This window comes from Poecilia formosa, unplaced genomic scaffold, assembly GCF_000485575.1.
Source record: "Poecilia formosa unplaced genomic scaffold, Poecilia_formosa-5.1.2 Scaffold57, whole genome shotgun sequence".
In the NCBI taxonomy this organism is placed as follows: Eukaryota; Metazoa; Chordata; class Actinopteri; order Cyprinodontiformes; family Poeciliidae; genus Poecilia; species Poecilia formosa.
The window spans coordinates 983,664-996,932 of NW_006799996.1; the positions used below are offsets into that span (position 1 = coordinate 983,664).

A 13,269-nucleotide genomic window follows, 5' to 3' on the forward strand; every position below is an offset into this window, starting at 1 on the left:
GGAAGTCATCGCATCGCTCCTCTATTGACCCTTTAACAACGTTTTTACCAGCGTTTCACTGAGAAGCAGCTTATATAACAAGCCCAGCTGATGTGCAGCTCCACCAGGTGCTTGCTAATTGATACTGGCTAGTCTGAAGGAGCTGACTTAGGGAGTCGTTGGCGAAGGCTGCTCTGTGAGGCGGTGAGCTTAGAAACTTAGAAACTGCAGCTCGAAGGCGGAACTAGGTCCGACCAGGTGTTTTGCACAACTGAATGGTTGCCATGGAGATTAAAGGATTTCTTAAACATGCATGAAAATAGCAAAGTACGGTAACCCTCCAAGTATGTTTACAACCAGGGAATAATATTATAACATGATGTAAAGCTCAAAAAAGTCAATTTTGCATGTTTCTTCCCTTTTAAGGTGACCTTAAAAGGAAAGAAACTTCCCTTATTATGCTTCCTTGGTTTATGGGCTTTACAAACATGTTCATTACATTTTTTGCCAAAAGCCATTCTTTCCTAATGAGATTTAATCTTCTCAATCTTGCCCACTTTGAGCTGTTTTAGGGCGTCTTGTCACTTTAAATCCAAATAAACTGCTACTGGCCACACCCCCAACTCAACATTTACACGCGCTTGTAAAAACAGCTGCAAACACATGTACAAGTATACAAATGTACTTCTTTAAAAAGTATCAGTAGGGCCTCCTGCACAACCAACTAGAATGCAGCAAGTGGTTTCTGAATGGTAAGTCAACAACAAAACACCCGTCTTTTTCGGCAACCTTTATCCAGTACATCCAGCTGACCAAATGTGCTGGAACTCAGCTTGGGTTGCTAGGTAACGGGCTGTGCTTTGCTGGGGTTGCTAGGTAACGGAACAGTGCCTGCACAGTGTGACTTAATAAATCAGGAGATTTTTGAAATGGCTTGTTTTTCAGACAACAAAAAATATTAAAATTTTGCCAAATAAACAGCAGGATTTTTTTAAGTGTTTGGTCTGTGTTAGAAGCAGTTGAGACCCAAATGGAAGTTTAAAAATGTGCAAAATGTGAATTTTGCATTATATGACTACATTAAAATAATAAGTTGAGCAAATAAAAATAAAATAGTTCACATAAAACCTAATTTTGCATTTTTAATGAAGAAAAAAGCCAATATTGCAGCCAATTAACACGACTGGTCTAGAGCAGAATTAAATGGCATTGCTTAATGTACACAGCACACAGGTGAGTGCCTGTTGGGCCACCCCTAGACCAGTCTGCCCTGGGTAGTGAGCCATAGTGACCACTTTAAAAATAGCCAGTGTGTGTTTGTTGTGAACATGAAGGTTTTCATGACTGAAATCAGGGATGACAGAGTGTGCACAGATTCATGTACATATGAAACCACTCCCTCCTTTTCTTCACCATCATGCTCTGCACTCGGCTCCAGTTCATAAAGCCCCGTCATTAAATCCACATTAGATGCACCGAGCTCGACCTCACTGTCCCACGTAAGCGTGTGTGTGTGCGTGTCTCTGTCTGCAGCTCCCACGATGAGGGATGTTTGATGGAGTGTGTGACATCCCCAGTATCCCACTGGCCCCTGCAGACAGCCACTGTTTATGTTCCAGTGCCCGACTTTAAAAAAAGGAAACGGCACGTAAATGACTCTCCTCATACATCATCACATCCCAGAGTCCACCTCGGCATTTTCAGGCCATCATTACTCTGTCCCAGTTCGTTAAACGTTGGCCTCGCAGAGGTATTAAAAATGACAGTGGGAAGATTATTGTCGTCTTAAGGGGTGTGTGAGCGCGCGCGCGCGTGCACGTGACAGCGCAACTCAAGACTATCTCCCACACAGGGGGGAGGCCCCCGGGCCAGTTAAAAATGGTGTTAATTTCTCCTCCTATGGGAAAGCAAAGAACGGTCTCTCCATGGCAACAGAGAGAGCGCTGAAGGGAGGAAACACAGAGCAGGCGATCAGCGACCCCCCTTCCCTGCGCGCACACACACACTTACACACACTCAGTATGGATTTCATCACGCACCTACTGTAAGTCCGAGTTTACGTTCAACAGGAACTAATGAAATAAACTTTCCAGATCAATCTGAGCTGAGCTCCTGCTCCAACATCAGAAAAGCTCTCTGGACAAACCTGTGGTACAATACCAAAACTTATTAAATTCAGACCATTAAAAAGATCATCTTCAAACTTTTTCCATTTTTAAAGTGATGTATGAATCAACTAAAAAGCAAATAAATCAGTTGTCATAAATGGTCTTGTTAAATGTATATCTCCAAGTTAATCTCACTAACCTGAAAAAAAATCAACTGTCCCAGGAATTTTACCACTTTCGCTAATCTGCTAATGCGCTAGTAGCAGAGCTAATTTTCTGTTTAGCTCTTTTGAGAACTATGAAAGTGTTTACAGCATTTGGCTTCCACAAATTTAACCTTTCCAGATAAGTTCTTAAACTTTGATTTACTTGGTTGTTTTATAAACACGACTAAATGAAATAAACTTTCAGTCTGAGCTGAGCTCCTGCTCTCCAGCTGACCCATCTTCATCTTTAAGTCCTGCAGCGAGAGTCCAACTCATCCGCCACTGAACATGTTCACAGAAAAACTCAGCAAGTCTGGACGATACCTGTGTTAAAATACCAAAACTTATGAACTCAGAACATTAAAAAATTATTTCCAAACTTTTTCCACCATTAATGTGATGTATCAGATTAATTAATCTCATTAATCTGAACAGTTCAACTGTCCCAGAGGGATATTTAGCCTTCGCTAAAGCGCTAATAGCAGAGCCAATTTTTAGCTTAATGTTTTGCTAACTTTGAAAAAAAAAATTGAGCATTATCTTCCGCTAAACCAATTTTTCCAAGTTCTTAAACTTTGATTCATTTGACTGCTTTGTAAACACGACTAAATGAAATAAACAATCAATTTGACTTCCTGCTCTCAAACTGACACATTTCGCCTCATCCAAACTCAGAGCAGGTCTGGACAGCACCTGTGGTGAAAACCAAAACTTGTGAAATACAAACCATTAAAAAATAATTTTCAAATTTTTTCCACTGTTAATGTGACACATGGTATGCATGAGTCAACTGAAAAACAAAGATTTCAGGCAGAAACAACATAACTAAAAAGAAAGACCTGTAAGTTTTCAACAAGCACTGATCGTGTTCTGCATTAACAAAATTAAAATAAAGTTGCTAAGAAAAAAAAATATTATGATCTGAAAGTAGCAAACTTTTACCCCACATTTTCCAAAGACGTGTTTGGCACATCATTAAAAGAACACCATAAACCATGTGAAACATGTTTGTACCTGACCACTTTAGTGTCCACTTACATTGTTTTTGTCCCATTTTTCCTCCATTTCACATCCTAATAATTCAACACATTGAATTATTAGGCTGTAGCATCCCCTAATCAGGCCTGAATACTGAATATGGCAACCAAACACATGTAAGCTCGTATTATTGCTATTTAATACAATCTTACACAACAGAAACACAACATAATGTGTGTTTCTATTGAATGGTACAGAATATTTCAATTTGAATATGAAAAAAGGGAAAATGACCATAGTATGAATTTTTCTTAGACTAAGAAGCTTTGAATTTTAACCGGGTGTGAATCCTTTTGAGAGCCACAGGAGCATTTTGCCATGTGTTGCTCCTAATCATCCCCGCCAGACCAAAAAGAAACAAAGTATAAAAAAATGCAGGACAAAAGCGCCAGAGATCCACTATGCAAAAACAGCATTAATGCAAATGCTGCCGGCTAATAGGGCCAGTATTCTTTTGACTCTGCGGCCCTTCCATAAAAGACGGGCACTCAGGGGAAATTCGGACTAATTAATCAGATAATAATGACGATGTTCCTCATCCCATCTGACGTGAGGCGCCAACGTTTAGGTGCCTAATTTCCAGGACAAAGATTGGAAACCGCCATTGTGATTTCTAAGCGAGAAGGGGACGTCCCAGGACAAACCTTTGTTTTCGTAAGAGGATGCCATTTTGAATCCAGCACTTGAAAAACCTCTTTTTGTGGCAGAGCTGATAGAATTTTTTTTTTCAATTGTTAATTCTTAATCATAAGACAATTTATTTTAAATAAAAGATCTGCAAAAGGGGGGCTAAGCTGAGTTCTCTTTCTGATCTCAGGCTATTTGCTTTTCTCTCCAACCTATTTCCTGTCAATTTACTGTTCATTAAAGGCCTCTAGAGCCAAAAATCTGGAAAAAAAATATCAGTAGAAGACTCAGCTGAGCTCATTTTAAATTTTAAACCAAAAGATGCTCAATTAACTGCAGATGGAAATCTTCAAATTTCACAGCAAATAAATTCATTTTATTCCTGGTATTCACAGGGTTAGAGATCACAATTATTTTACAGCAGTAAAATTGCCTCCACAGTCCCTAACCCATTTTAAAAACGCTTTAATTTGATTTTTTTGTTAGTTCAAACACCAAATATACTTTAATAGGTACGAGTACACACAGTATTCGCTGATTGGCTGAAGCGCGTAGCTAAGGGATTCATTAGCTACGCTCTTCAGCCAATCAGCGCCATGGACAATGAATGCCGCCGCTCCTGGATTGGCTGCTTTGCAAATGTCCTCCAATAGCATGTTAAGTAGCATTGCGCCGCCGCCTAGATATTTGAGCTTCCAAAGCTGCATTTTCTATCGATTATTTTTACATGTGGCCTACCAAATAAATCAAGAATTAGGCAGAACTTTCCGTAAATAATTCGGAGTTACGTTCCGAAGAAAAACCCGCGAATGCTGAACCGTAAATACACGGAGTCCACTGTAGAAAGTTAGCCAATTTGCAAGCTAGCTAAGCTAGCGATTAGCTTACTTAGGGTTGTCTGCCATTTCACTGTACAAATAATAGCGTACAACAAATCAGTGTTATAAGTTATATAATATTGTGGTTTCAAAACCACATAAACTTTAGGTTCTTTTTACAAGATAAAGAATTGGAGTTACCTGCGTTTTCTCTTGCTGTATAGACTGTAAGTGATGCATTACTGCTCCCCTCCCCTACCTGTTGCTGTGCACTATTTCTGTTCAAAGTACATGAACACTTAGTTATGATGTAGAAACTAAAAGGCAGCCATCTAGAGATCAAAATTACCCAATTTTTCAATGATCAGAAGATAAAATATGCTTTTTCCCTGTACCTTAAATGCATCAAGACGAAGCATTCCTTCTATTTTTGCTCTATAAATACATTAACCAGATTAACCAGTTCACTTTATCTCTGACTTCACTAAAATTCAGTCAATGTAGAAAAGAACAAATAATGTTTGTTTTTGTTTTTATTGTGCTAATTGCACAAAGTTGAAAATCTTGTTTACATTTTTGTGTAAATACAATAAAACCATTTACTACGAGTTATCATTACATGAGAGTTCCATACTAGCTCATGTGAAAATCATTGTGAAAAATATGGAAAGATACAAAATAAGTTTAAAAACAAAAATTACTGTCATAGCAATCATATAAAGTACTTAACTGCGATTATATTTGTCTGACAGCAGCCGTTCATCCAGAGGCTGTGAGGAGTCTGAAAAGGTTCAGGCCCTGTTCCTGCAGCTGCTGTGGGACGGATGCTGGGCAGACCGACTCTTTCAGCTCCCGTCACTATCCATTGCAGAGCATGATGTCTGCATGAAATACTGCAGCAAGGTTCCTTCAGGTTTCAATTCACAGTCCTCACTTTTTTAGATTTTGTTCTTTTTTTTAAATCAAATTCCAGCTCATTTGAGTACAACATTATCTGTGGAGCTGCTTTAAATTTAGTTGAAAATACAAAACTTGATGCCGAAATTGACTTTTGATCTTTTGACCATTTGCTTTTGAGGCATCTAGATCAACTCAGGTCAACTTTATTTAAAAATCTGCATCTCACAATACATGCAAATTCTTTAAAGAATAGTTTGTGAATTTTGGTAAATCAGTTTTGTTTGTAAAACTTTCATAAAATTTTAATTTTAATGCTTTAGAAGCACAGGTACACTCCAGCTTTGAATTAAACTTGGACCAGAGAGTGAAACTGACTTTTTTTTTTTCTTTTTAGGAATCAATATACTGATGGGTAAAATGCTAATGATACAGACTAAAGCAGGTCAATTTATCAAAAATGAATGTAAGGAAATAAAGTCTGATCAAGAGAGACAGAAACATTGAATCAATAAAACTGATCAACATATCTATCTGCCACTATCAGTTTGGGGATGTTTGTTAAACAAACGCATCAGTGAAGGTAAACAAACATGTTTCTGTCCGTCAGCTGAGCGGCTGTCGGTCAGTCCAGCGTCAGGCCTGGTAACAATACGGGACGCGTTTCTTTATGTGAAGAAATGAAAAACATTTTACAGATTTCAGTTGACATGGCAACAGAAAGCAACAGGAAAATGCACATGGCGTTTAAGTGTTTCCTTTGAAACTGGCTGCACTCGGTGAAAGGCGTGCGTCTGAATGTGTGTGTGTGCATGTGTGTGTGTGTGTGTGTGTCTGGTCCCCTCCTCCTCTGTAGCATCCCCTAATCAGGACATAATGAGAGCTAAACGAGGTTGCATCTCCACACCGAGGCCTGCGTGGATTCTCTGGAAAAAAAAAAAGAGAAACGCACAGAGAGAAAGAAAGAATAATATATTTGCAATGCGCTGAGGCCGTCCTGCCCTTTCTGTCCCGCCACACACTGAAGTCGCCCTTGTGTGTCTCGGCAACGCGCAGAAGAGACCCTCTCTGTCTTCACATCAGCCAGGATCCATCCCTACCCCCACCCGGCCTCCTGTCATGTCCTGCCCCCATGCAGAAACTTGGCACACCCTGGAAGCAGCTGCAGCGGGGCTTCCAGAGAGCAGAGAGACGCCCCCGGCCCTGCAGCGCTGCGAGCAGCCACCGACCGCTGCGTCTCTCTGCATGTGTGTGTGTGGGTCTGTCTGCACGTGTATGTCACTTTTCCAGTGGCCCAGGACAGCCTATTTATAAAAGCCACAAACAGAAGCTGAAGCCGGAGTCGTGTTTTCCTGATGCACGAACATGCAAGTAAATTGGTTGATTTGTGGCCTCTGAGTCATCATTAGGAGCAGCTTGTGTTGGCTGATATTTTGTTTGTTGTTTAAATTTCCCAAGTGGAGCTGAGTCAGGGGGAGGCTTCCCCCCCGATGCCTTATGATATTAGCTGCAAAACATGTGCGCTGCTCTCAGTAAACAGCAGAATACGTTTTATTTTGAGAGGACTGAGTTTTTCTCAGCCCCGATACAGTTTGACCCAGCAACAATAACTCTGCTCTGCTGTGGTCAACCAGGCTTCAAAGCTGCAGTAACTTTTGTAATGTTTCATTTTATATATATTTGCTTAAACTGTCACTATGGTATGACAGGATGGTATGAGACAAATAATCTCTGAAAAAATCAAGCTCCTCTGCTTTCTCCCAGTGCTAACTAGAAACAACCAATCAGAGCCAGGAGGAGGGGCTTAGTGCTGTCAATCATCCCTTGCTAACACTAGTTAGCATAGCCACTAATGATGGCGGATAAATGGTTTTTCTGTCACTGTAAGTTGTTTTTCCACCATTAGCACACTGACTACATGACTGATTGACAGCACTAAGACCCTCCCCCTGGCTCTGATTGGTTGATTTTGTTCAAAGCGTTAATTTCAATCATAGGTCAGGGGGGAGGTGGAGGAAGTCAATCTTTTCACAGATTATCTGTCTCATATTATACTGTCAAGATATAAATAAATATATAAAAATATTTATTTTATAAATATATATTTTTTATATTTGTCAAAATACAGATGTGTAGTTTTCATAAAAGATACCTGCTGCAGATTTTAAAGGAAAACTAACAGATATTTAAATCTTACATCTTAAATATCAGCCAGACTTTATTAAGAGTTTGGCTTTGAGCAGTTTAGTAATTAACTTTATTTGTTCTTAATTTTACCTCATTTTGAGTAATTATTTACCTAATTTCTGGCAAGAATTCGGACTTGTTTCCTGTGAGAGTTTCACCATTTAGAAACCATTTTGTTTAGTTTGTTACTTTAATTAATTAGCTTGTATACCAAGTATTTAAATTAAATGTAGATTTTTTTTCTTTCTTCTTACCTTATGTATTACTTTGTATTGATTTTGTGCTCAGTTTTAACGCCTTTATCGTGATTTTATGATCTATTTTCATCAGAGATGAGCTGATCAGACTTTGCCAAGCTGATTTCTGGCTTTCTTCTGCCTCTAATCGGGCCAGTTTTGTTCTAAAGACGACAGATTACAAGATTTTCTCTCGTGTAAACATTCATATCTGACCCTAGCAGCTCTTCTGTTGGAAGAAAAAAACAGAACATTTATGTTAAGTTACGATTTAGGACAGTTAAAGTATTATCAGTGTTCTAGAAGAAGTACCTTCAAAGATGTTTCTGCAACTTTCTCACATTTTGTCTTGTTACAACGACAAGTTTTGTTTTGGTCATATTTATCAAATCACACAACAAATATTTTGAGGACGGTAATTTGGTCAGATGAAACCAAAAGTGATCTCAACGGTGGTGGCAGCATCATGCTTTGTGAGCTCCAAGTGTAACTTCAGAATCTGTCAGAATGACAAATATTAGTCCTACATTAATAATATACTAGTCTATGCTATAATCTACTAATCTGGGATTTCTGGTAATCCGGAAGATTTCCTAAGGTCAGCAAAGAGACAATATGACCTTAAGAGTATATCACTATTTTTTCAAAATATAATTCTGATAATGATACAAACTTTTTGGCAACAGGTGCAGAGAACAAACAGCACATAATAACTGCATTTAATCATATTTTTAAAAATACTGGCATCTATTTCTCTTCTGATGTGACCAGCAGTGGAAAAGATAGTAAAAGTAAACATCCAAGACACTAAATTTAGTTTTTGGTACAACAATAAACAGTATAAGTTCCCTAAATGAGGCTCAACTGGACCTTTTTGGCCTATGATCTAGTAAAGCATCTTGCCCATACAGCGCATACTGGTGGCAGCATCGTACTGTGGGGAGGCTTTTCTTCAGCAGGGACAGGGAAGCTGATTATAATTGATGGGAAGATGGACGGAGCGAATTACAAATCAATACTGGAAGAAAATCTGTTCAGAAGTTATGAAATGACTTTGATCAATAGATATAATGAGTTAAATGGTCCAGTCAAAGTCTCAAAACTAAAAAACGAATCTGACTGAGCTTTTAGTTTAAAAAATATATTAAATCCCTAGAACACAACTCAAGGCCCGGATGATCTGCTCTCCAGACGTCAAATTACAATCAATCAATTCGATATAAATGTAGTTTTTTGTGATCACGAAATTCAAGCAACATCAACAGATTCCCGCATTCTTCGCGCTGTTATACCTGTGAGTTTATCGCAAATTTCCCGCAAAAATCGTCAAAAACATTTGGTTTAAGTGACTCCAACTCCCACCTGTAGGTGGCAGTATTTCTTACTTTTGACTCAGACTTCATTGTTTTCAAATTATCGATCACTGATCGATATGGCCAGTAACACAAAGTCACATAAGTCACATATGCACTAATATTGCTAAACCCCTTTGATATATTTCTAAATTATAGCACCACAAAATATGCAATTTTAAAATAACAAAAAATCACAGAAACAATCGTGAAATCCTGATCAGTGTGAAAAGATTTTTAATATTATTTAATTGTAAGAAGCACTTATCAAAATGCAGCTATGTAATAATATTTTTACTAAAAGGTTTTATCAATACATTCGACTCTTTAAGAACATTCATCATCTTGATTTGGCACAAAATAAAAATGAGTGTGAACTGATTTGTCCAAATCTTTTTTGTTATATCTAAAAAAGAATGAAATACCTTAAAATAAAATCCCGAATCTTTTCTGTTTTACTTTACAACTACTTTGTGTCGGTTAACTACTAAAAATCGGGATAAAATCCGTTCAAGTTTGTGATTTTAAACGTGACAAAATGTGGACAAATGTCAAAAGACACATTTATTATATATATACATAAAATCAATGTGATTGGTTTCTGGTTTATGTGCATATGTCAGGCAGGATTTTAGATCAGGAAAGATAAAAACAAAACAACAAAAAGCTAATCAACAGCACGTTTGAGGCGCCATCTGCACCTGCACACCTGCCCACAGGGAAACACAATATCCTGCAGAGATTAGAGGAGTTTTGCGAAGGCGGTTGGCCCAAATCTCAATCGTCCATTCACACAGGTAAAACACCTGTGGAGGGGATCAGCGCCACCGAGCTCGAATCAAACGGCTCCGTCTCTAATCCGGGCCAGTATCCGGTCCGGTTTGTTAACACAAAACGATGGCTGGATCCCCGAAGGCGCCCATATTTAAAATGGTGGTTGTGTGTCGGATGGCACGGCGGCGGCCCCCCTTTCACCCCAAACCACCGGCTGACAGTCTGTCAAGAACATGTTTATCTTTCTTGCGATTTAACCCTTCACGCTCCGCGCAGCCGCACAGCGGGACGGATGTGACCCGACAGGAGCATCGCCACCTATCACCAAGTCTGAGCACCAACTGTGGGCGTGGGTCGCTCTCAGTCCCGAGCGGAGCCTTTTGTTCCCCCCCATCCCCGCTCTCCATTCACGTGGTCACCAATTTACGCGCAAGAAACCTTTAATAAAAAACATGACGGGACGCGTTTCATGATGTCGGAATGTGGCCCAGATAACAAAATGCGGCAGCGGCAGGCTGTCCTGGGTTGCACACAGGTGTTGCCAGAGCAACGAGTTGCCGAGCCGAGCCGCATCCTGCCCAGGACAATGAGGAGCGGGGTGACAACGCAGCGCTCTACACAGCATCACATCCTCTAAAAAAATAATTTAAAAAAACGTCTCATGCGTGACAGTTTTTGGATCACATCGTCGTTTTTTATTTAGCAGATGAATAAAAATAAAAAGCACGAGCTGCGGGTTTGGACGGGACAGCGCGTCACCGGCTGAAAGCCAGACGTTTAAAGCGAAATGTTCACAGTCCATAAAGTGGCGTTACAGCCCGTGTAGACACTTGGAGTGGACCCTGGCAGACCCACCGACATGCCGCTGCATCCACGTGCGCGCGCACCACACCGGGCTGCACGAGACATCAGCAGAAATAAACATTTATAATTAAATAATCAATTATCTCCCTCTCTGAAGCCTGCTGCTGACAGGACTTCAACCTCGCTGGCGCTCACGATGGCCTACCTTTTTCTTTCTTTTTTTTTTTTTCTTTTTCTTTTTTTGCAATTGCCATCGCCAGGAGGCACCGGCGTTGCTATGGCAGCAAGGGATGAGAGTGGAGAGTGTGCTGGGCTGTTCTGGTTGGGATATGGACAAAGTGGCGATTCATCAGGACCACAAAAGCATCACAAGTTGTCGTTTTTATTCCCCTTTATAGGGTGCGTGGGCGCAGCCCGCATCATGACAACTACTTACAGCGCGCCAGCTCGCGAGACACACACACACACACACGCACACACGCACACACACACACACACACACACACACACACACACACACACAAACACACATACATACACACACACATGCAACGCAAACATGCACACGAAAAAAAAAAAATACAGTTTACCGTTGACTTGACCGGGACGTAAAGGACGGGCTTCCCCGGCGCTCCCTTCTTGTTGTGCTCCCCCAGAACGTTGGTTCCGACCTGGAAGCCTTTGGACTTCACCCAAAATTTGAATTTGGCGTTGATGTGGCTGTTGTCCACGTACACCCCGTCCGGCTCGTCGTTCTGCAACAGTGTCTGCATGATTTTGTTGTATTTTCGCCGGGTGACGGTCTTTGTCTTGCCGGAGTCCCCGTAAGTTCGGAGACACCAGTCCTGAAATTCTCGGAACATCTCAGCCTCCAGCACGACCGGACTCCGGCTCCTCTTGGGCGCATCCACGCACGCCTTTTTCGTTGCCATCGCTCCCCTCTCTCCTCTCTCTCTTTCCTCTCTCTCTCTCTCCGTCTGAGCCCGACCAGGCAGCCCAGGCTAATAAAGAGCTGACTTCTTCTGGCTTTTTTACTCCCCCCCGCCCCCCCAAAACCCGCGGCTGTCCCGAACCCAGAAGCCTCCCTTCAGGTTCTGGGACGCTTCGTGGTGAAAAGTGACCCGGAGAAGCGGAACACCTGTTTGCAGAGGAGCCGAGCTGTCCCGAACCGCAGCGGTTAAAAAAAAATGTCACTTCCTCATATCATCCGCTGAGGAGCAGAGAGAGAAGAGGAGGGGGGGCTGTCCTACACGCAGAGCGGGTTTCTCCCACCTGTGCGTAAAAAGGCTCCACACACAAGGGTGGGCTGTGAAGAAGAAGAAAAAAAAGAGACCACAGTCCTCTCGCTAAACAACAAAGAACAGAGACAAAAGCGTGGAAACAACCGTCGCTTTCAGTTCCTATCGACCTACTTTCTAACAGCCAACACTATTTTCGGATGCGGCTTGCTCAGCCCTCAGAAAAGCGCCGAAGATGCTCACGCCGTTGCTCCTGCGGGCTCCAGGCTGCAGCCACGTATCCGACCAACATGCGCCACCTGGGACCGTCTCTGCTCCTCACACCTGTTTGAATGGGATCTGCGCTGCGCTGCGCTGCTGGCGGATCCCCGCTAACACGCAGGAAAGCACACGCAGACCTCTACTATTGGCTAATTTGCAGGAAAAGGCAGCGTTATGTAGGCGCGGAGGAAAATGTCCGATTTCGAGACTGGGGCAGGTGGGAGAAATCATCCGGTGAAAAACACTCATTTATGAAAGTGTGGCAGAAGTCATGGTAACATTCACACCGCGGTAACTTTATACACATTTTGACATATTACAACCTCCAACTTAATGTATTTTCACAGGGTTTTATGTGATCGACCAACTCTGAAAATTATGCATAGTTTTAATTTAGCCACCTTCTGCTGGGTTATATCAGCCCTGCACACGCAGAGATGAATTACGGTTGCCAGTTCTTCCTCCCAGAACAAATCCGTTAGACCGCATGGAGATAAGCAGCGGACCGGCCATCGGGAGCACCGGGACATTTCCTGCTGGCCCGGCCGCGGGTATGGGTTCAGTCTATGTTCACTCTGCAGCCTGAGCGGAACCAAATCCAGTTTTTTGTCCTGTATCTGGTCTTTTCATGACAATCTGAAAAACACAGGTGAGCTTTTTACACATGCGACCCAGCCCACCTGGATATGTGGTTCTAAATCTGATACTTATCTGGTCTTTTCCAATGTGACCTGTTTCTGTCTG

At 41.5% G+C, this 13,269-nt stretch overlaps 1 protein-coding gene across 2 annotated transcripts in view; it reads right to left on the minus strand.

Annotated features, from left to right (window-relative positions):
* Positions 1-12,209, minus strand: part of nol4la (nucleolar protein 4-like a) — a 40,666-nt gene extending 28,457 nt beyond the window's left edge. Inside the window, exon 1 of one of the 2 annotated variants that reach the window (XM_007553566.2) lies at positions 11,617-12,209. In XM_007553566.2, coding sequence (XP_007553628.1) covers positions 11,617-11,958 — 342 coding nt within the window. In that variant the 5' untranslated portion in view covers positions 11,959-12,209. The remainder of the gene's footprint in view (positions 1-11,616) is intronic. The other variant, XM_007553567.2, reaches the window with a different exon arrangement.
* Between the last annotated feature and the right edge of the window lie 1,060 nt (positions 12,210-13,269).